A 23,619-nucleotide genomic window follows, 5' to 3' on the forward strand; every position below is an offset into this window, starting at 1 on the left:
TCATAGTAAAATTAATACCTTCTCCGCTTCGCATCGAAGCTAAAATATGATGAAAAATATTCTTCTCCATACAAATTATAACAAACTAAATAACCCATATTTAAGACATGCAGCTTTTGAATATAAGCTAATAAATTATAAAAATTGTTTAATAAAATAAATATAATATTAATTATATTTTACTGAATGGTTATATAATAACTCAAGTTAAATACCTGTTATGACAATGATGACATTCATTATAAAAGTGAAATTTTCTATAAAATTAATATTATTGAAATTTATTTATATGTTATTAAAATTCTACCAATCAATCTATATAATTAATAGGTACAAAATAATTACGTCTTGGTCTGCATTAGTTTGCTTAACACTTTATAGGTCCAAATGCCATAATTATATAACAATAATTGATCACTTGTAGCCAATATTATTTAAAATTAGTTAATGATATGAATAATTTAGCTAGCTTGTAATATCAATGATACCCGATCTCTTTTAACATTCACATAACTGACCAAGTTGTAATATACGACCATTTTACTTACGAACAAAAGATATTTTAATCCAAACTAGCTGATTTTATCATTACCAGAAAAGTACACCTGTATTTTACCGTAGATAAGGTGGAGTAAGATAGCCAGGTACATACTTCTACCATTTTTCCTTAGTCCTGTGAATGGATTTCATATGGATCTATAATTTTCACGCGAATTACCTTCTATATCTAGCCAAATACAACAAAATTCTTTAATCATCACTCTTTCATCTTTTAAAGTACGACACATGAGTTTCCTGAAAATTGTCATTTTTACCATCCTTTTACAGCTATGGGGTATGATGACGAAAACTATTGTAAAAGAAATGAGTCTCTTATGAATTAATAGGTATTAAGTGGTACTTTTAAAATATTTAGGAGACATGAAACATTATCCTGGGCATACGTGTAACTTACATAACATTTTATGCAAACTAGGATATGAATTACTTCAATAATTCCTAAAGATAACAATTTATCAAACAAATGTCATAATTGATAAGTAGAATGCTTACTATTTCACATAAGTGTGAAATTAAAGAAAGCATGAAGAAGATATACTACCTCTAAGATAATATATACATGGTGTATGTACCAATTTTTTCTTTTAAATGAAGTTGTTATAATTTTTCATAAGGATTTCCCTTAGGGTAGTCTCTACACTAATTAAAAGCAGACTATGATACTGATTTTTCAATGAAATATCATTGAGAAATTTAAATGTGTTTGTTCTTCATATTTTATATTTTGGAACTTTTTTAACTTTTAATAAAACTAATACAGTGGATGACCACCTCCCAAAGTCACTGCTTTTATCCTTCAATACATAATATCAATTGTACCTGAGCATTAATATTCAATTAAAAATTAAAACTTAAGATTAATCTTAAAAAAAAAAACGCTTTAATAGTGTAAAATTTAGGATAAATCATAATTAAAATCTACAAACATAACTTTTTATATGTATAACAAGTTCTAATAACTTAGAACTAAATATCTGAAGTTTTATTATAAATGTGTTTGTAAAATATCAGTTATTATTAATTTTGCTATCTTCTCTGTCACAAGCAATATCTTTCAGAGAAAATATCAAACATGATTAAAAAACGATAAATTAATTGTTTTTCAAAAAAAATATTAGATTATTTAAGTTTTACACTTATATCATTAGTTTGTATAAATCTATATTATAAACAAATTTTTCTGATATCTGAGTTACCAAATTATACTGTAGTTTAAATTAGTTATAATAAATGAAATCATGTGTTACATAAAATCATTATTGTAACTCTTAATGTATGAAGTAGATAACACAGAGGTGATGTTACTTCTGTAATTAATTTTTTACAAATCTTAAAATATTTTTTATCTATTACACAAATTTATGTGAAATTATATAAACACAAAATTATACAATGATATTTTAATCTAAACACTTATACAACATTTTTGTTAAATATAAGAAATGATATAATAAAAATGGAATGTTCAAATAAAATTATTCAACTGAAAACACTAACAAAACCAAAAAAATAAAATTAATAATAAACCTCTTCATACATCTTCTGGGTTAAACATACCCTAAAAACAAAAGTTACACAGATAATAATTTTATAGTATTACTACAACAAAATGAACAAACCTTTGCACGACGTAAAATAGAGTCTTTGCTCGCATCATACGGGTGATCTTTGGATGGAATTTCAAGAACAGCTGGTATAGGTTGAGTATGTCCGTCAATGACATGACGTATCATTTCTGCAACCTGTTAAAATTTTCTAATAAAATATTTTAAAACATAAAAATTTTAAAGAAAAATTACATTTTGGTTAATGAGTATTATATCAATATCATCTCTTTTAACAAATGCTTTGAAACATTCTTCTATATCAATAATTGCTGTATCTAATAAAAGAAAAAGTTAAAAGTTTATAATCAAAATAATTTATTTTTATTTTTTATGTTATATTCTTACTTTTGTCAACAACCATAAAATTTGAATGTCTATGTTTATTAATTTCTCCTATACCACCCAATAAAAAACCAACACAAGTGTCCTGAAATAAAAATGATTATAGAAATTTATTTTTTAACAAATCTTACCAAATGACAAACAAAGCATTGATTGATATTTTATAGTTTATAAACTATTTTGCAAATAATAATATATTAAAGATACAATTTAGTAAGCCCGGACAAGTTAATAAATTTCTTGAACTCGTTGAGTTAGTTTTAGAAATAGAACATCACGCTATGTTAAGAGTTAAATTAATTTTTACATAGTCTTAATGTATTTTAAGTTTACATATAAAAATTATCATCTAGTTAATATTTTTAAAAAGTAGCAAATTACTTAACATAATTAAATTTAATTAACATTTTAATTTTTTAACCTTTTCATGCCTACCTTGAAATTTAAAATATTTTACTATAATTGAGTTTACGAGTATCAACATATTTATCAAATTATATATATATAAAAAATAGTTTCATGTTTAAACAAATTTTAAAAATAGAGAAATTAAGAACTTTAAAGAGTATTTTTAATTTGTATAATCTAGCTTTTTCACAAAATTATCAATTATTAAAAAGAATAATATTTTAAGAAATAAATAATTAAGTCAAAAAATATATCTTCTTTCTATTGGCTTAACATTAACTTATAATTAAAATAAAAACATAATACTGTAAAAAAATGACAAAAAGGGCGGGTCTGTTAGAAAACATAATCTCATAGTGATTTTTTTAATAGTTAATGAAATATTTACTTCATCTCCAATCACTGCAAGCAGTTTACCCTTTACAGCTGAGTGCATTGCCATTTTAATTTTACGCAATTTCTCTTATTAAATTAAATAAAGCAAAAATATAGTGGCGCAGTACTTTTTGTCAAAAACTATTATCACGTAATAAATAATAATCTATTAAAGAGTGAAATTTAGAAATGTATTATCATACTACTGATAAGAAAATAAAATTACAATATAGAGTAAATGTGGAAGTAATATTTACTTAGTGACGTACTCAGATTATTACTAAGAATATATTACAGTGTAAAAAGTATAAATCTTGGGTTTTATGACTTATTTTTATGGTTTTTTATAAGATTTTTGGTTCAAATACGTTGAAATAATTTTTGATAAGAAACAGTTAGGCGAATAATTTTTAGTAGTTTTTATAATAGCCTCTCGATGTAACATAATTTAGAAAAATTAGATTAATTATAGTTATATTATTTAAAGATGACTCACGGTTTTGATTTTATTAAAAATATCTTTTAATCATTTTATGCCAACAAGGCCTAATATTTTCCATACTTCTACTGGCACTTCAACTGGTCCTCCAGCTTTATTTTTTTTCATTGATGCTACAGCCTCCCATACCTCTTCCTCACTAATTAAATCTACCAATTTCTCGTTCCAGAAGATATCCTCTAATATCTCTTTTGAATAAATCTTATTCAGTAATTTTTCAAAATACTCTTTCCACCTTTTTTCATATCATTTCTTGTTATTACCTTCCTATAATCACTTTTTATACGCCTAACATAGTGATTTTCTTTAGAAAGTTTTTCTCTTACTTTTGCAAGTCTATAGAATTCTTTTTCATCTTCTTATGTTCCTAGCCTATCATATAACTCATTATAACTCTTAAATTTTGCTTTATTCACATAATCATCAAAATATACATTCAAAAATCTTGAAATATGCAATTATACGTTTAAAAATTAATTTTTATATAAAATGTGTTATTAAACAGAAAATATACATATGAAAATCAGGGGCGGACTTAGGTATGTGGTGGCCCCTGGACGGAATGCTTTGTGGGGGCCCCTTATACATAAACAAGAAAATATATTTTTTTACTTATTAAATAACAATTATTATCATATTTGTGATACCAATGTATACCAAATTTGTGGGGGCCCCTGGGCTGAAGACCACTCAGCCCTCCCCTAAATCCGGCCCTGATGAAAATAAAACAGCATAAATTAAAAAACAAAACAATCAAAAATGAACAATAAAATTATGAAAATAATTACATACAAAAATTGAAAGAAAATTTAAAAAACGGTAGCACAATGAGGTCGTGGTACAGTGGGGACAAGTATAGATGATATCTCAGAGTGATTAAAATCACCTCCAAAGAAATTCTTTGATGAAACTCAGTACATAGTGTGTAATTTTAAGCAATGGATTATTCCAAAAGCAACATCAAATCCTATTTTCTTATTTATATTGTGATTAGTTAGTAGTTCTTTAGTCTAAAAATATTATATTTGAATTAATACTGAATTATAGTTATAATTATAGTAATTAAACTTAGCGTGAAATTGATATTCAATAATAAAATATTGTAAATTTTACGAAGAAATTGTAAAAAATTTAAAGTAGTTAACTACTTTAAACGAAAAAATAACGAAATATTTGTAATAATATATATAATAAACGAAATATACAATTGTATATTTCGTTCTTCTATGGCAAACGTCTATAAAAATTGAAGAGCTTAATGCAAAACTTTCCATAAAATAATTTGAACTACATTGGTTTACAAGAAATTTTTTACAAAGTCAAAAATATACTTTTTCTAAACCAATTTTTGCGTTGATTTTAATTTGCAATTAGATTTCATCTATCACCTCTAATTTTTGAGATTATTATTAATTAGTAAACAACGAATATTTACATATAAAAATAAAAAAAAGGTTAAAATGAAATTCTATAACACATCAGCGGATGAAGTTATAGGTAAAACTAGTTCCGGAATATTTTATAACATTAATATATTATACAATATTGGATATAACTATTCGTTCTATAGTTATGAGTATTTCAATTGTAGTATCTAATTAAACACAAGAATATCAAAGAAATAATTATTTTTATCGAAATGTTTATTTCTATATTAATACAAATATATTGTGATAAATTTCAATACAACTTGAAAAATGATAATTTTCCCACTAATAAAATATTTTTTGTCTAACTTCGAGCACCGTTTAGCTATAGAAGACCAGTCATCGGGACAATTTTTTTTTAACTTATATACTTTTTAACTTAAGCTCTATTTTAACATGTATTTGAAGATCGAAGTATTTTCATAACACTTAAGTTGAAAAAGTTAAATTTTGTCACTGTCAATGTCTCAACTAGATATGACTTATGATCTTTGGACATATCGTTAAAATTAATTGGTACAATGAGAACAATATATTAAAATAAACATTTTTGAAATTTAATAAATGCCAAGTTTTCTTGCGGGGTAAATGTTATAGTTTAAAATCTTTCATGTGCCATATTTATAAGTTTAGTAACATTTGACAATGATTTTTTTTTTTCTTCAAGAGTTATAAACGAAGATAAAAATGAAAAATTTTTATTTTATAAAAACTAGATTAACTTATAATAGCCGTCGATAAGTTATGTGAATAATTTTGGAATTGCTTATCCTGCCCTCTGTTGTATTTAGCTCTAGGCTAAAGTATTCGCCGCCCTCTTATTTCTTAGTAACCAGTATTTCGTTTACGTTTACTATTATTACTAATTAATATTTATTATACTATAAACTAATAATATTCTTAGATATCAATAAATATTAGATTAAATTTGAAGTGGCTCCTATAATGCCTCGAATGTATTATACCTCAAACTTTTTCTAGTGTGGTGAAGTCTTATTTTTTTTATAATCTTTGTTTCTTGCTTTCTGGGCTTCTTCCGAAAGTTGACCTAAAAATGTATTCAAATAAATTGTTACACAATTTAATTGATGTATAGGATTATAATGAATATATATATTCCAATCGGAAGTATTGCGAATCGTATTACGTCTGTTCTATGAATTAACACTTAGTGGACACTAGGAGGCATATAATACCACGGGTATAAATCAGTAAAAATTTTAGCTGTTTCCATAACATAAATATAAAAAGCATGTACATTAAATTTTTTCCACTGGAAATTGCTGAAAGTATGTTNGGTGTGCCCCTTAAGCTCTATTTTAACATGTATTTGAAGATCGAAGTATTTTCATAACACTTAAGTTGAAAAAGTTAAATTTTGTCACTGTCAATGTCTCAACTAGATATGACTTATGATCTTTGGACATATCGTTAAAATTAATTGGTACAATGAGAACAATATATTAAAATAAACATTTTTGAAATTTAATAAATGCCAAGTTTTCTTGCGGGGTAAATGTTATAGTTTAAAATCTTTCATGTGCCATATTTATAAGTTTAGTAACATTTGACAATGATTTTTTTTTTTCTTCAAGAGTTATAAACGAAGATAAAAATGAAAAATTTTTATTTTATAAAAACTAGATTAACTTATAATAGCCGTCGATAAGTTATGTGAATAATTTTGGAATTGCTTATCCTGCCCTCTGTTGTATTTAGCTCTAGGCTAAAGTATTCGCCGCCCTCTTATTTCTTAGTAACCAGTATTTCGTTTACGTTTACTATTATTACTAATTAATATTTATTATACTATAAACTAATAATATTCTTAGATATCAATAAATATTAGATTAAATTTGAAGTGGCTCCTATAATGCCTCGAATGTATTATACCTCAAACTTTTTCTAGTGTGGTGAAGTCTTATTTTTTTTATAATCTTTGTTTCTTGCTTTCTGGGCTTCTTCCGAAAGTTGACCTAAAAATGTATTCAAATAAATTGTTACACAATTTAATTGATGTATAGGATTATAATGAATATATATATTCCAATCGGAAGTATTGCGAATCGTATTACGTCTGTTCTATGAATTAACACTTAGTGGACACTAGGAGGCATATAATACCACGGGTATAAATCAGTAAAAATTTTAGCTGTTTCCATAACATAAATATAAAAAGCATGTACATTAAATTTTTTCCACTGGAAATTGCTGAAAGTATGTTTCCAAATCGTTTTACTAAATTTATAAATATATTCCTGTAATGTTCATTCAATGTTATACCAATGAAGATTTGATGCATATGCTATTAGTATCAAGTGATCCATATTTTTCGTTAAATTCGACGGCTATTTTCCAATAGAAGAAAAGGTGTCAGGACAATTTTTTTTTTTAACTTATAGTTTTTATTGTAAGCTTTAATTTGACATATGTTTAAAGGACGCAGTATTTCGGGAACATTTTCAAAACTTAAGTTGAAAAAGTTGCTATTTTAAATCCCTTCTTGTGGACAGTTAAATAGTTAATTTTTCAAAAATATTATATTGAATAAAAGGAAAATATCTAAGGTTTCAATATAAAAAAAAATTATGTTGATTTGTTAATTTTTGAAAAAGTTATGGAAGTTTTAAGAAAAAAAAGTGGAAAAAATGACGAAATTTACCAACTTTTAAAACTGTAATTTTTTTTTAGATTTGCCCCATTTACGGGGAACGAGGCAATTTTTTGAATTTTTAAAGATGATGTCTTCAACTAGATACGATTTGTGATCTTTTGACGTATTGTTGAAAGAAATCGGTCCAGTGAGAGCTGAGAAAAAGTGGCAACAGACACAAAAAAAACACATCATGGTAAAATTAATACCTTCTCAGCTAATAAATAATACATTTATTCTAATAAATATTTATATTTATTTAAAAAAATTTTTATATATATTTTTAATTTTAAAAAATATTAGCCACAAATTATCAATTTTTATTATATAAATATATTTATAATCTTACTCTGTAACATTGAATATACTAATATTAATATCAGAATTAAAAATAAATTATTTTATTCAACAAAAATAGAAGTCATACTCAATAATTTTATATACAATTTGAAGAAGATTGTTATTAAATAGTTAATAGGTACACAGTTTTGAAATAAAGATCTCAGGCAGTTATTCTAGTTAAATATTCTAATAGGTTATAAATTATAAGAAGCAGAAACTATTTAGTTATGATTTTTTTAATTACAATATTACAACTATATAACTTTCTAAATCAAGAGTTTCATTTCAGTGCTTTTAAAATTTTTTTCTCATTCATTATCATAATTAAAATTCTGGCACTATTATTCATATATTTATTATAATTATCATTAATCTATAATAAAAGTCTCATTTTTAATTACTCTATAATAAATAAACTGGAAATAAAAATGTAAATCATTGATAAAATATAATATGTTCTAAAAACTTATTATCCTTATATTATAAGATTAATAAGTTTTTTTTGGTCTTCGAAAATACTGCGCCTTAGAACGATATCAACCTTAATACGACTTATAGTACTATATGCCTCAGAGCCGTGACCACTCAGGAAATGGAGGAAACAAGATTAAAAAGTTTCGAAATGAGAATCTATGGTCGTCCATGTAGGGACATCCACACGGTAGATTGGTGTAAACGACATTTATGAACTGTTTGAAAGACCGAATATTGCAAAATTTGTTTAGCTGTATAGTCTCAATGATCATATCGTCAAAAAAAAAAAAACAAAAAAAAAAAGAAAAAACTATGTATAATTACCTATAGGTAATTGTATTAAATTGTATCTTCTTTTATTAAAATGAGATCATTTTTTTTAGATATTAATTGTTTTATTTTCAAAAAATATAAGATAGGCTTTGAAAATATGTTACACTTTTTATTATTATTATAGCAAATGATGAGGTCATTGGCCAAATTGATTAATATTTACAATAGTTATATCAAAATAATTGTTATTTACAATAATTACATTAAATGTTATCTCTAATTTGCATTGACTTGATAAATTTTAAGGTTTTCATAATATTATAAGGTTGGTTTTCTAAATTTTCTTGTAGACTAACAGTGATTGTTTTTAAACCATATAAATTTAGAGGTACTTTAATTTAGAGGTAAATTTAGAGGTTATTATTATAACAATCAATTTTACACAAAAAAACTAAATAACTGATTTTAAAAAAGTAAATAAATTTTTTGTTTAATATGCACCCTTATCCTTTACTTGTGATATGGTATCGCTAAAAATTATAATATTTAATCAGATATCAATTCTTATATTAAATAAGTGTAAAATTCAATAAAGGCATTAAAATTTATAATTTCTCTACAAAAATTTGTCTGAAAATTTAATTCTGTGTTATATTAAAGGCAATTTTTTTCATATTGCTTCTTTATAAAATTAAAAAAAAATAGCAATAATACATTGAACCTTGTCATCCTACAATTGCTAATTTAGGGCGATGGAAGACGTTGTTTATATGACTTTCTCTTATACCATCAACTGATTTAATAAAACTTTGATGATATATAAGATAATTTATAACATTTAATAGCTCTTTCATCATGCAAGTTATTTGTACACATCACGTTTTCTAAAACAAAATAATATTAGTACTTAAGATACTATAAGATTAATACTTATAAAAAAAATTAAAAAGTATTTTCTGGAGTTTTATTGTATTTACATAAAATTAGTATGTATATAAAAAAAGAAATGTTAATAAACTTAGGGTTTAAAAATAAATTATACATTTAATCAAACATTAGCAGAACACTAGACATAAATTATTACATTGAATTTTATGAAATTGATCTCTAACGGAAGTCAATAATTATACACCACTTAATTAATATTATTTTAATTGCTGGAGATAATTTACTAAATATTAAAACCATTTATAAATGAGTAAAATTAATATAAATGCCAAATAAAAATTTGACTTAAGTTTTGACCAATTTTTTTTATATAATTAAAATTTGAGAAAATTTTAGCAGGCATACAAATTGAAATCAAAAATACATTTTATTCTATAAATACCATAATATAGTAATTTACTCATAATTAAAACCACTATCATCTTGTGGATTTTCATAAACATCAACATCAGCTTCAGCTTCTTCATCCTCATCAATCTCTCTTACTTCTTCCTCAACCACTTTATCTTCATATTCCATCTGCTCTTCACTATTAGGCTGCAACAATTTTTCAATCTGGCTTTCAACCATATTTCTTTTCTTTCCTAGTATATTACTTAAATATGTTTTTGTCTTTTCCAATTTTTTTTCAGTCTTCTCATTGTGTATTTTAGGTAAATAAAATACTGAAGGATCAAATTCAGTTTTTATAAAATTCATAGTACAATTAATTTGTCGTTCAAATATTTCGAAATTTCTCACTAACCCCATTTTAATTTCTATATTTTTGATATCTCTTTTTTGTTGTTTACGCTGCATGAACAGTTCCCTTTTTTTCATAACTAAAGATTCTTTTTCTTTAATTGCTTCCTCTTCTAATCTTCTTTCTATTTTTGCTTTCTTTTCTTCTTTATCTTTTAACTGAGTTTCTTCCTTTTTAAACCTTTGTAATGTTCCTAATAATGATCCAAACATACGTCTGTTTCTTTCTTTTGTTACCTGGTCTCCTTGTTGAGCAGCTAGAACTTCTGTTCTGGATTTCATAATTTTTGATGATAGCATAACCTGAGATTGAAGAGTTTTTTTAGGAGTACATAAATTATCATCATCATCTTCTTCATCTACATTTTCTTCTTCTTGAAATTTAGAATTGTCTTCCTTTACAATTGTACCTAATCTGTCTTTAGCTGATATTCTATTAACACTAGAGCCATTTTTGAAAGTTTTGGGAAATTCATTAGAATTAATATAAACTTTACGATTTGAACTATTGCTTTTAAATAAAGGTTTATGGTCTTGAAGTCGCTTAATGTCTTTTTTTAATGGTTCTTGTGAATGTTTTTGTTCTCCACCAATTTGATTACGTTTATTGAACTTTCCATGGTTGATATTGTCATCAAATGAATCTCGACCAGTGATTTTTTTTAATGTCTCATCAACGTCATTTAGTCCTTGACGTTTCTTAACCAAGTGTTCTTGTAATCGATCTAAAAGAGTAGTCATAATAGAAAAAGCTTCGAAATTAACAATTACACACAAAACCGATAAACACTTAATAAATTTAAAGGTTACTACAATTAAAAAATAACACAGTTTTCCAAAAAAAAACTGTCAATTCCCCTCAAGAAATAAGATGGGTAAAATTAAAATTAATTTAAATGTTAGAAATTGATATCAAGTCGTAAAAAATTCAATAAATAAGCAATTAACCGCATAAAAACACTCATGCTACACTCTGAATGCGGTTTATCATTATCAAAAATAATTGCAAAAGGAATAAGATAAACTCAGCATAGTTAAAAACTTGAAAAGTTGTTTTCTCGATAATGACTCAATATTTGTTTGGGCAATGTGAAGACCACGAATTAAGATATCTTATCTAAGTTCGTGTCACTATTATAGATAAAATGGTTTCCCAACGAGCCACCAATAAGATAGATTATTTGGTGATTGTAGTTTATATTATTATCACTGTGAATGAGAAATAGCTAACGCTTCTAGTTGATAAAACTTAGTTTTTCTGGCTAAATTAGAAATAACCCTGTTTTACATGGTTTGTTTAGATTATTAATGAATTTTTCAATTTTAAAATAATTTCAAAATAAAGTGTAATATGCCTATTTGTACGGCTGACAAAAATTATCATCTTTTGGATTATCAAAAGATGAGCAAATATTATAAGAATGAGAAAAAATACTTGATATTTCTCTGAAAAGTAATTTTCGAGTATGTGCTACACATTTTGAAGACACTAATATTATTGGAACTAGAGATGCAGGACAAGGAGTTTCAAAATATTCAGTAAGTATAATATATTAGATTATTATACATATAAATATGTATCATTGTTATTATGTTGTACAAATAGTTATTTGAATCATTATTAAAATAATATATACAATAATTATTATAAATTTTCATTTGAATATATTTGACTATGTGTTATAGATTTATTTGAAAATAGTAAAACTAAAAAAAGGTGCCATTCCTTTAAGAAATAACGCAATAATATATGGATATGAGTTGAATCAAAATATGTCATTATTAAATATCACCACGCAAAAAATACAACCAAAATTAGAATAAAGAATTTTTGTATTTTTTTCAATCAATAAATCATGACGCTTTTGCTAACTTAAATGTTGAGCATGACAGTTGGTAGCAAAAATGTGTGATATAATAAAAATTTAAAGTAGATATTAATTAAAAACTTTTTTTTTATCTCAATTATGCATTTTAAATGAATATGTGAAGGTTTCAAATTTAAGGGTCAAATAAAACAGTTTCTAAAGTACTGTAGTCAATGTCATCATATGAACTGCTTTTACATTTTACAAAAAAAATAAAAATAAAGTAATAGTAAAAATGATTAATTTTAGTGCATCAATGGCTGCAAGTATCGAGTTTAATGATAGAAAAAACAATGAAGGGATTGAAAACTGTTAGGAATTTATAAAATTTACTAAATTGATGAATAACATGTTTTATGCCTTAGATAGAAAATTTTCTTGCCGAAGGAGTAAGAAAAAGACCCAAAATATCAAGATTTTTTATGTATTCATCAGTGTTTTTAATTTGCATGTTTGTCATTTTTACTGCATGCAAGATAATTTTTCTGTTCCATTTTATTTGTGTTTTTGTCTTTTTTTTTAAAATGCGGAATTAATATGTATTTAAAAAATTATCATTATTGTAAGAGTAACTTTTTGTACATATACATTTTAAAAAGCAGTTTAAAAAGGATAATAAAATGGCAATCTAATCATGAATAAAAAAACTTATTAGTGATGGTGAATTTTTGATCAAACAGATAATAGAAGGAATTAAAATCACAATACAATTATTTATGGATTTAGTTAATATATTAGACTTTTATAGGTTTAATTATTTTCTGACTGCCAAAATAAATCAACATTGTCTGGAAGTATTATAAAATTATAAAAAAAATTAATTTATTATCATTGGATAATTAAAAATTTTAATCTTTATTTTATAAGAACATTTTTTAAGAAATTTTTTGGAATTATAAGACAATTATCTGAGCCATATGATAGATTATAGTATGATCATGTTATAAAGAGAGAGGAAACGGAAGCTGTAAGAACAGTTATAGAAATGAATGTTGAAGGAAGATGAGGTAGAAGAAGAAAATAAACGGAGGTATGTAATTGAATGCAATATGAGGACGGCTAATGTGAGGGTAGATGATGTGGGAGATCTTGTAAAGTGGAAGTTTAGGATAAGGGTGGCCGACCCCAAGTAGTTGGGATTAAGCTGAAAAAAAAACAAGAAGATCTAGGCCATATGATCACTTTTACTATTCCTACATTTCTTCAGTTATTTAGAATGTTGTTATTAAACTCATTTATTAAATCACCAAAAGCTGAAATCTGTATTGTCGACTCAGCTATAAAATCTATGTAATAAATTAAAAAAAAACAATATTTTTATACTGCAGAAAGTTTGCCTTCTATTACAATTAAAGACAATATGAATTATTTGTTAAGCTCATCTTTGCTGGAAGAAAAATTATATAAATTAAAATTAAAAATGAATGACATAATTAAAAATGCAAGTCTTTTTAGAAAATATTTTGGTCTCGTAGAAAACTAATTCTTCAGAACTAGAACCAATTAGTTTTAAATGCACTATTTATAATTTGTCAGGGTAATCAATTACAAAATAGCCAATTAAAATATTATATTTGCTACTTAGTCAATAGACATAATTTTTGTAGAATTAACTTACTATAATTAAAGACACTATGATTTTTTCTAGTGGTATAGCTAGAGGACTTGTTAAATAAATTTCGAGTTGTGTATTAGTGACTTGAAAATTTTTAATTCAGGTGGTGCATCTAATGAAGTAGAACTAATGAACTTAAAATCTTTTAACACATCCTAACAAAAATTTGTTAGTTATGTCATAAAGTTTGGAAAAATGTTTTGTTTAACATATGCTGATTCAATTGATATGATGTATTTGAAATATATTCAGAATTTTTAAATACTTATGAAACTTTATCATTTTTGTGTAATACTGATTTGTTGACCTATATATGCAGTACTATGATAATCATGAGCATGAGACGGTGTTCTTGCATGAAAAATCAATCGGGGAAGAACAAAAAGTTGTCAAGACTTGTATATAGCATTTTTTTATATTTTGTTATTAAATAAATAAATAAATAAATTAGAATTATAATACTAGAACTCTCGTATGGCAGCTACTAGGTTCCGTTTATATGATAATGAAACTTTTTAGGTCTCGTTATCACAGCACGTAAGGTAACCATTTTATCTATACTATTAGTTCGTGGTAAAAACGCAGATATGATAAAACCAGATGGTGAACTTTGTATACAAGATGTGTAATTTTTAAAAATAAAATACCAAAACCTACTTCAGATTAGTATTGCCACTCGTAGGAAAAAAAATTGCAACTATGCATTGCTTTTTATTATTGTTTGTTATAACATTTTGTAAGCACCTCCAATTTAATAGAACTTTTCAATCCTGTTTTACTTTTGCGGTATTGACGTATTGATATCCATTTTATATTAAAAATTAATTTTTTTATTGTTAATTTTTACAGAAGTTTTATTTAAAAAAATAATTTTTTTTCAATAAAAAAATTTTAAATTACAGTAATAAAAAAAGCACATAGAAATATTTTTAAAAAACTGCCCATAAGATATTTTTCAATGAAATGTAAATATTATAGACATATTTAGCATTCAGTAGCAGATTAGATAAAATCGAATTATTTAAACTGCAATAGAGATAAAAGACTGATGAAATTAAAGATAGGTCAAAAAGTTTACTAATAAATAGTACATTAAAGCTACTCAAATTTTGGCTAATTTTTTAATTTCCATTAAAATGTGTTACACATACACATATGTGTTATCAATTATTTGATACAAAAACTTTAGTTAGAGGTACTGTACAATAAATTAATTCTTTATATGTGGTGTCACTGCAAAGAGACAAGTTCGAGTTATCAGTAAATCAAAAAGTGCTTTATCTGTAGTATAGATATAATAATTTAATTTGATTAAACTGAACAGAAATTCTATAATAGGCCACGTCATATTTAAAAATCCTACCGCATGTAGGTCCCTGAAAAATTGTCGCTTTTCATCAATTGACTAGGAAAGTTTAATTGTTTTAATATATATACATGTAGAACTGAATTTGACAAAAGATCTTATGGAGACCTTACCACATTTTTGGAGTTTCTCCGCTGCACTTCTTTTCTTGATTAAGTATAAAACTGTTCATTTCCAAAAAGGGGTCCCCAGTAATTTTTTTTAATAAATCAATTGTTATTTTATTAGCTAGTTGAATATGTATATTGCTGTTTGAAAAATTAAAATTGACCACTTTATAATAAATAAGGGATGAACATAAAAATACTTTATTATTGATAAATTGAGAAATGCATAAGAAATAAATAGTTAAATTCTCAGTATTATATTTATTTTTGATTAATTAAGTGAATCAATGAAAAAATAATCACTCAAGAGTGTTGGATTTTAATATTTTTAAGTATTTTTTTTTGTCTAGCTTTCTATGGCCCTTGAGAAAATTTTCCACAAACCCGTATAACTCTAAATTGGATGTACATATGTAACCAAGTACTTAAACAATCATTTTTAGTAGAAATAAGTATGTAATAAATATTTAGGGGATGATAGGGATGAGTAAGGATCAAAATAAATATGAGAGTTCTTAGTTTACTAAGCTGTCCAAACTATTGATGATATTCTCCAATAATCAGACTGTATATCTGCAATGACGCATATAATTTCCTACTTCAATTATCCAATCGTTTGTAGTTTTTTTTATGTAATTATATTTATTTTTCCATTAAAATTTTCTATCAGTTTTGAGTAAATGATGTTCCTATTAATATAAGTTAAAGCACATCCCATTTATTGGTTTTATTTTTAAACTATTTTCTCTCCATATAATGATTTTCATTTGTCTTTCAACAGTTTTATCGAGAAATCAACGCTATACATAGTAGATGTTTATAAAAGCGTTACCAGAAGGTCTTTAACCTCCTTGAAACACAGTAGGGAGGTTGTTGAACCAAAAATTATTAAACATAAATATAACGTGTACATGTTAAGTGGAGGGGACTTGATAGCAATTGTTATTATTCTAAACAATTTCGGTGTTTAGAATTAAGTCCTTAGTGTGAATCATAAAATGACGATAGATATGTTTCAGTTTACTCGAATTTTAGTGGACTCTAAGAAGGTAATGTACACGATTTAGGCAAATTTACTCAATGCTGTTTATTGTTACTTTTTGAAATAGTTTTCCTTAAAATTTAAACAGTCTATGCTTACATTATGTTAACGCCCGCAACTATTTTAACCGAATATCACTTGTTATTGTTTTGATAGCCTAATACTAAATATTTTAATAGGACCATCAAGAGCAGTACTTCTAGTTGTAAAAGGTACAAAGGATTTATAGCAACAGGTGGAATGCAATCCTCTATCACAAATTATTTATTTTAATAATAAACCAGATTCCAAAATAACAAAATTTCAAGAGCTTACAGTAAAAGGTTTATTAAATATTGAATTGTGATCAATAAATTAGAATAAATAAATATAAAAAGTTTAAATAATAGAATTTTATCTCTAAAATATTTAACTTATGAAGTTTTAACAATTACAGTTTTTTTTTTTGTTTTTGCAGTTATTTTATTGGAAAAAATAATATATATTCTGCAATTTTAAAATGTTGAAATTTATTCGTGGAAAAGGTCAACAACCATCAGCAGAGCGTCAGAAAGTTCAAAAAGACCTTTTTGCTTTTAGACGAGTAAGTAAATATTTCTTTATTTTAGGAATATTTCAGTATAATGAAATAAACTAAAAAATTGTAATTCATAATTATGTTGTAGTCTTAAAACATTTTTAGTTTAATAATCGATTAAAATAGTGGTCTCATGTAGATTTTAAAATTAATCAAACTATAATAATTTAATCGATAATGTATTTTATTAAAATTATGTATCTATGTAATAAATAAAGAAAAATTGAGTTAATATTTCTAACTAATCATTTTTTTAATTAAAATAATACTTATTTGTAATTTTATTTTTTGAAAAACTATTTTATTTTTTTATTTTTTATTTTTATGATTTCTTAAACTTGTTGATTTTTTTATTAATTGTTAAATCTAATTTTAGACTTTGCAATATGGTTTTCCAAATAAACCAACAGCTATTGCTTGGGATCCTTTGTTGCGGATCATGGCAATTGGCACATCAACAGGTTCAGTCAAAGTGTATCCTTTAATTATTGATAAAACTTAAATAATAATTATTATAACTTGAGGACAAGCTAGTGATATTTTCTGGTGTTTGTCCTTTTACCCCCCAGTCATGAGATTATTCTCATATTCCCTTAAAACTTTTTATACTATTTCTACAAACTACTGTATAAAAATAATAGCATTAGTAAAATATAATTGCCAGGTATAATTATACTAACTATTGAAGGATATAAAAAAAAAACAAAGAAACTATTATATGTTCAGAAAATGTATCATTTTAAATTTTACTGTATTTTTGAAGAAATGGAATTTTCTTATTTTCTATCTTATCTATTTGTAGCGACCAAAACATACGCAACGAATATTCTCGAATGTTCTCGTTATCAAAAACCTTCGAGAAACTTCGATAACGCCATAAGATAACCTACGCGGGTATAGAATATTCTAGAATTAGCGAGAGCCTTATCGGAGCTATATATATATCGGAAGAATCAGTCAGTTCAGTTAGTTCAGTTCAGACTGTCTAGTCCGCGATACGCTACACGACCGCTACACTCCGCCGCTGTTGTCATCGTGTATTATGTTTACTTCGATTATTTTATTTTTCCTTACTGTATATACATATATTTTCTTTTAGTGTTTATACGTCTATTTTCGTGTTATAATTTTGTTTAATAAAAGTCTACCGCCCTTTAAATAATTGTGTGTTGTAAGATATAACCCACATATTTATGAGATTGTATATATAGATTTCTCTGAAAAGTAGACAGAAGTAAAATAATTTTGATAAAAAAAAAATGTTAGAACATTTTCTTTAATACATCAAAACAACTTTTTCAAATCAATTTAACTAATATGTGAAAAATTATATTAATATGAATATGAATTTTTAATATTATACTTTTTTTCATCCAATTACAAGATGTACATTTTTATAATATCCGATTGCTATTATCATAAAATGAGATATATACAGCCAAAACTAAAAGCATATATTTTATCTTTGTTTGTTCAGTTAGATTTGACACCAAGTTATTTTTTAAATATTTATTTATTGATTTTGTAATAAACGATAAACAGGTTTCAAATTAAACATTTTTTTTTTGTTTAATATATAACTATATATTATAATAAAGTTTAATGTTATGTAATTTTTTTTTTGTTTAACGTTATAAAGGTTTAAAACATAATTCAATTAAACAGCAGATTTTAATACAGGCAATGACTACTTTTTTCTAACATAAAATTTTTTTAATATAATGTTTGAAAAAAAAATTGTTTTTGTTTTACGTTACAAGTTGTATTTAGTTTGACAATATTTTACATATATTGATGTCACATTTTTTGGTTTTTTGATTATAGAAAGACAAAATTTTTTGTTTCAAACATTATTTATAATGTTTCCTTGTCTTGATAATAGGAAAATCAAAATTCTAAATGATTTATTTTTTTATTAAAATTATTTTATCAAGAGATCTATAGTAAAAGTTAAATGTTTTATTATGTAGTAAAACTTAATTCTAGTTAATGTTATTTGTAAATTCAATGAAAAAATAATAAAAATTGAGTCTATGACTTTAAAAATATATCAAAAATTAAATTTTTTAGAAGGAAAAAACTATATGGAGAATAATGATTTTTTTTTTTGTTTTCCATATTATGCCTATTCTATACAGAATTTTGATTTAATTTTTTCACAAAATATTAGATTTTGTATTTATTATTTATTTAAAAAGAAAAAAATATTTTTTTAGACTTAGTTTTTTTTTTTTATGTTAACACTTCAATTACAAACTATTTAATTTAGCTTTTAGTTTGATTTAATTTCTTAGACATTTATTTTGATTTATTTTAATTACAGATTAAACTCAATTATGAAGGTATTAAATTGTTTACTGTCCTTTAAATGTATTATGTGCTATTTGGAATTCATGATAGTTTTAACTAGTTTATTTTTTTAATTATTATATTTTTTAGTCATCATAAGGAACATGTTTTAAAATTTAAAACTTCTCACTTTCTTATAGCATATTCTAATCTCTTCTAATGTTATTTTCTGTTCTCTGAAAAATAATCTACATATTATTCTTAATTCATATGATTAAAAATAAATAAAAAAAATTATCTTATATAAGTTTTAAGACTACCTTATAAATATAAGTTAATTTTTTTAAAAATAATTATTCAAATGTTAATATTATTGAGCTACACCAATTGTTACACTTTATCATTATTATTTGTTAAATGTTGATACAGTAGTGTAGCTAAATTTTATGTATTATGATATAATATTTTGTATACATTATATTTTTATGTAATCAAACATTTTTTATTTTCCTTAAATCTAAAGTTTAGTTTAGGTAAACCTGGTGTTGAATTTTACGGACATTTACCTAGTTCAGATCAATGTATTACAAAACTTATATTTGTTCCTAACCAGGTAATTTAAAGTTTTATCATTGAATATATAAATGTGTATTACATTATTGTAAATATGTTAAATTTTAGGGTCACTTGATCTCATTATCTGATGACAATAGTCTGCATTACTGGGAAATAAACGACACAGCCATTGATGAAGTTCAGTCATTTTTATTAGAAGGAAAGTAAGTGATAAAATTTAAACTTTTAAATATATTCCTATTGTATTATTTGTAAAATTAGACTAAAGCAGATATCCTCTCTCTGTTTGGAATCAAACTGTGAAAAGTTGTTGCTTGGAACTGAAGGTGGAAATATCTTTACCTTAAATATACCATCTTTTGAATTATCTAATGATATAATTTATCAAGATGTTGTTATGCAAAAGTAAAATTAACATTGAATTAATAAAATAAAATTATTTCTCTAAAACTGTAAACTTATAATTTGTAGAGTATGTAATGACTATAAAAAAAATCCTGGAGCAGTTGAATCAATAGCAGAACAACCTCATAATGTAGACAATATATTAATTGCTTATAGTAAAGGATTGATTGTTTTATGGGATAAAATTAATTTGTCTACTTTGAAAGTATGAACTAATATTAAGAAAGTAAAACTAACTAAAACTCAATTAAAAAAAAAACATTTTTTATAATTATTTTTAGCTTTGTTGAAAATGTTTTAAGATTTATTCATCTTGTCAGCTATGTGTTTAAATCAATGTTTACCCTTTTATTAGTTTATGATATTTATACAAGGGATAGAATGATAATTGTCAATGATTATTGATAAATACTATCAGTAATAAAGATATTATCAGTAGTTTATTATGAGCTACAATTTTGTCAGCATTTAATAAATTAATTTTCTATAAATTGAGGCTTTCAGATTTGAAGAGGTCAAAATAACATTTTAAATGTAAAAAAGAGATTGTATAAAACTAATAATTATTTTTTTTTATAGATTAAAGAATTAATTTTTTTAGTTCAATTACATGGAAATTATTTTTTGTCACATTGATTTCTTTAGATTTAAGTGCCTCATTTAATTATTATGTTAAATATTTTTATTTATTTATTCCATTTATATTTATAGACATTTATTAGTAGCCAACATGTCGAAAGTATCTGTTGGGAAGAAAGTGGAAATAAGTTTTATTCTTCTCATAATGATGGTTCTATAACACTGTGGAAAGTAGATGAAACTTCAGATGAAAATGACAATACAAGTACAGTTTATGGACCCTATCCATGTAAAACAATTCCTAAAGTACTTTGTTTGCAATCCTGTCAAGATTCTAAGTAACTATTAAGAATATTTAATTAATTAATATTTATTATTTAATAAAATGTCACTTAATTTTCTGTATAGTGAAAATTTACTTATATTTTCTGGAGGTATGCCCAGAGCATGTTATGGTGATAAACATGCAGTCACTGTACAACTGGGTTCTTCTAAACATGTTGCATTTGATTTGACTTCAAAAATAGTTGATTTTTTTGCTACTACTGCTTCACCAGAAGAAAAAGGTTATTTTAATTTATTTTTTAATAAATGTTTTTAAGTTATCTTTTTATCATTTAGTTTTATTTTTGTTTTATAGGTTCTACTTCTTTAATTATTTTAGCTGAAGAGGAAATAGTTGGTATTGATTTATCTTCTGACGATTGGCCTTCAATTCAATTACCTTATCTTGTATCTGTACATGCTAGTGCTATAACATTTACTCATTTTGTTTCCGATATTAATAAAGATTTATGGGACAGTATAATTGCTACTGGAAGTTCTCATAATGAAAATATTTTTTCTTCGAATGTAGGTTGATATATGTTTAAGAATATTTAACATTTTAATCGTATTTTATTTATTTAAATATTTTAAAATAACTAAATTAAATATAATCAATGATTTTACTTTAAATATAATTTATTTTGTTTTAAAAATGAATATTTTGTAAAATTCTTATTTATTTTAAGGATTGGCCAGTAAATGGTGGCCAATCAAATATAACAGATGATCAAAGTCGAGATCTTTTAATTACTGGACATGAAGATGGCTCTGTTAAACTATGGGTTGCCAATGGATCACCTTTATTACCTATTTATGTTTTTAAGTCATCATGGGTTTTGGTTGGAGATGATGTTGATAATATTTCCAGTAACACTATACCTCCTGATGACGAGGATGAATGGCCTCCATTTAGGAAAATAGGAAATTTTGATCCTTATTCAGATGATCCAAGACTTGCAGTCAAAAAAGTCATTTTATGTCCATATAGTGGTACTATGATTGTAGCTGGCACAGCTGGTCATATTATTGTTACTAAATTCAAAGATGAACCTTCTTCTAATGAAATTAAAGTATTTTTTATTAATTTTAATACTTAATTAATATTAAATATAGATGTTATTTAATTTCTACAAATTACTTTATTGATAAAATTTTTGCTTAAGAAGAATATTTTTTCTTTCTTTAACTTATTGTTTCTCTAGATTAGAGATTAATTTTTAACTAATACTTAAAATAATTAAAGCTTTAAAAATGTTAATTTAATAATAAAATTTATGAATATATTGTAGGCTGTTCAAATGAATGTCGTTGGTGAAAGTTTTGTGTGGAAAGGTCATGAACGTTTAAATTTAAAGCAAACCGGTGATGAAGCTAATAACAATAATGGCAAAAATACTACTTGTCTTTCATTTAAAGCTGGTTTTCAACCTATTTCTGTATTACAAGTTTATCCTCCAGCTTCAATTACAGCTGTAGCTTTACATTCTAACTGGTCTTTAGTTGCAGCTGGTACTGCTCATGGTTTGGTTATTTATGACTTCTACCGCCAAGCACCAGTACTTACAAAGTGTACATTAAATCCAAATGGTAACTAATTAATAACTTGAATTTTTGAAGTAAAACCTTTACAAGTGTCCGCAAAAAAAAATATATTACATATCACAGTAGATCGTAATTTTTTGGGTATAATGTTTAGCTGTTATGTTTGGCCATCATGGATGGATTCTATTGTTTTACAGTCAAAATTATATTTTCATAGAATAATAAAATTTTGACCGTGTATCTAATAAAACTATATAATTCGTTCATCATAAAAGAGATGGCCAAATGTGATAGTTGAACGAAACAGCTAATTATGATGCCAAATGTGATACCCAATAATCAAGTCAAACAGATTCTATTGTTCAATGAATATATACGTTCAATAGATGTGTACATTTGTTAAATCTGTGCGTTTTCATTTTATTCTAATAGTATAAATAAATTTTTATTTTTTTTAATATGTTACTATTTAATAACAGTAATTTATTAATAATATATATAAATTTATAATTTGTTAATTTAAATCATTTAATGTAGATTTTAAAAAATACACTGCATTTTTTATTTTATTTAATTTGCCAAAATTATATAAATAATTTAATTATTCAAATTCCAAAAAAAGACACTATTACGCATACATTATAAATTAAATTAATTAATGTACTTTTTATAAATA

General features: G+C 24.4%; 3 protein-coding genes across 10 annotated transcripts in view; 1 reads left to right on the forward strand and 2 right to left on the reverse strand.

Annotated features, from left to right (window-relative positions):
• Window positions 1-1,857: 1,857 nt before the first annotated feature.
• Window positions 1,858-3,474, reverse strand: LOC126904833 (V-type proton ATPase subunit F). The gene is made up of 5 exons (XM_050684119.1): window positions 3,307-3,474; window positions 2,514-2,595; window positions 2,361-2,443; window positions 2,181-2,303; window positions 1,858-2,119 (listed from the first exon to the last, which is right to left on the reverse strand). The coding sequence occupies exons 1-5, from the start codon at window positions 3,358-3,360 to the stop codon at window positions 2,093-2,095; spliced, it is 369 nt and encodes a 122-aa protein (XP_050540076.1). The 5' UTR covers window positions 3,361-3,474; the 3' UTR covers window positions 1,858-2,092.
• A 6,622-nt stretch (window positions 3,475-10,096) lies between these two features.
• Window positions 10,097-11,655, reverse strand: LOC126905333 (pinin). The gene has a single exon (XM_050684933.1). It carries the CDS (start codon window positions 11,389-11,391, stop codon window positions 10,306-10,308), a length of 1,086 nt encoding a protein of 361 aa, XP_050540890.1. The 5' UTR covers window positions 11,392-11,655; the 3' UTR covers window positions 10,097-10,305.
• Window positions 11,656-11,854: 199 nt separating this feature from the next.
• LOC126905327 (lethal(2) giant larvae protein) overlaps window positions 11,855-23,619 on the forward strand; it is a 21,208-nt gene continuing 9,443 nt past the window's right edge. For 5 of the 8 annotated variants that reach the window (XR_007703943.1, XR_007703944.1, XM_050684915.1 and 2 more), the window contains exons 1-13: window positions 16,521-16,655; window positions 16,828-16,971; window positions 17,106-17,231; window positions 17,602-17,699; window positions 20,043-20,127; window positions 20,196-20,293; window positions 20,352-20,495; window positions 20,562-20,700; window positions 21,207-21,412; window positions 21,483-21,640; window positions 21,715-21,926; window positions 22,088-22,471; window positions 22,691-22,988. Coding sequence is in view for 6 of the 8 variants with exons in the window: in XM_050684915.1 (XP_050540872.1) it covers window positions 17,148-17,231; window positions 17,602-17,699; window positions 20,043-20,127; window positions 20,196-20,293; window positions 20,352-20,495; window positions 20,562-20,700; window positions 21,207-21,412; window positions 21,483-21,640; window positions 21,715-21,926; window positions 22,088-22,471; window positions 22,691-22,988 (1,906 nt within the window). In the remaining 2 variants the exon portion in view is untranslated. Of the gene's footprint in view, window positions 12,190-16,515; window positions 16,656-16,827; window positions 16,972-17,105; window positions 17,232-17,601; window positions 17,700-19,548; window positions 19,568-20,037; window positions 20,128-20,195; window positions 20,294-20,351; window positions 20,496-20,561; window positions 20,701-21,206; window positions 21,413-21,482; window positions 21,641-21,714; window positions 21,927-22,087; window positions 22,472-22,690; window positions 22,989-23,619 lie in introns of those variants that run through there. The other 3 variants (XM_050684918.1, XM_050684916.1, XM_050684921.1) reach the window with 3 other exon arrangements.

Source organism: Daktulosphaira vitifoliae, unplaced genomic scaffold (assembly GCF_025091365.1).
Source record: "Daktulosphaira vitifoliae isolate Bord-2020 unplaced genomic scaffold, ASM2509136v1 Scaffold_4, whole genome shotgun sequence".
Taxonomy (NCBI): Eukaryota; Metazoa; Arthropoda; class Insecta; order Hemiptera; family Phylloxeridae; genus Daktulosphaira; species Daktulosphaira vitifoliae.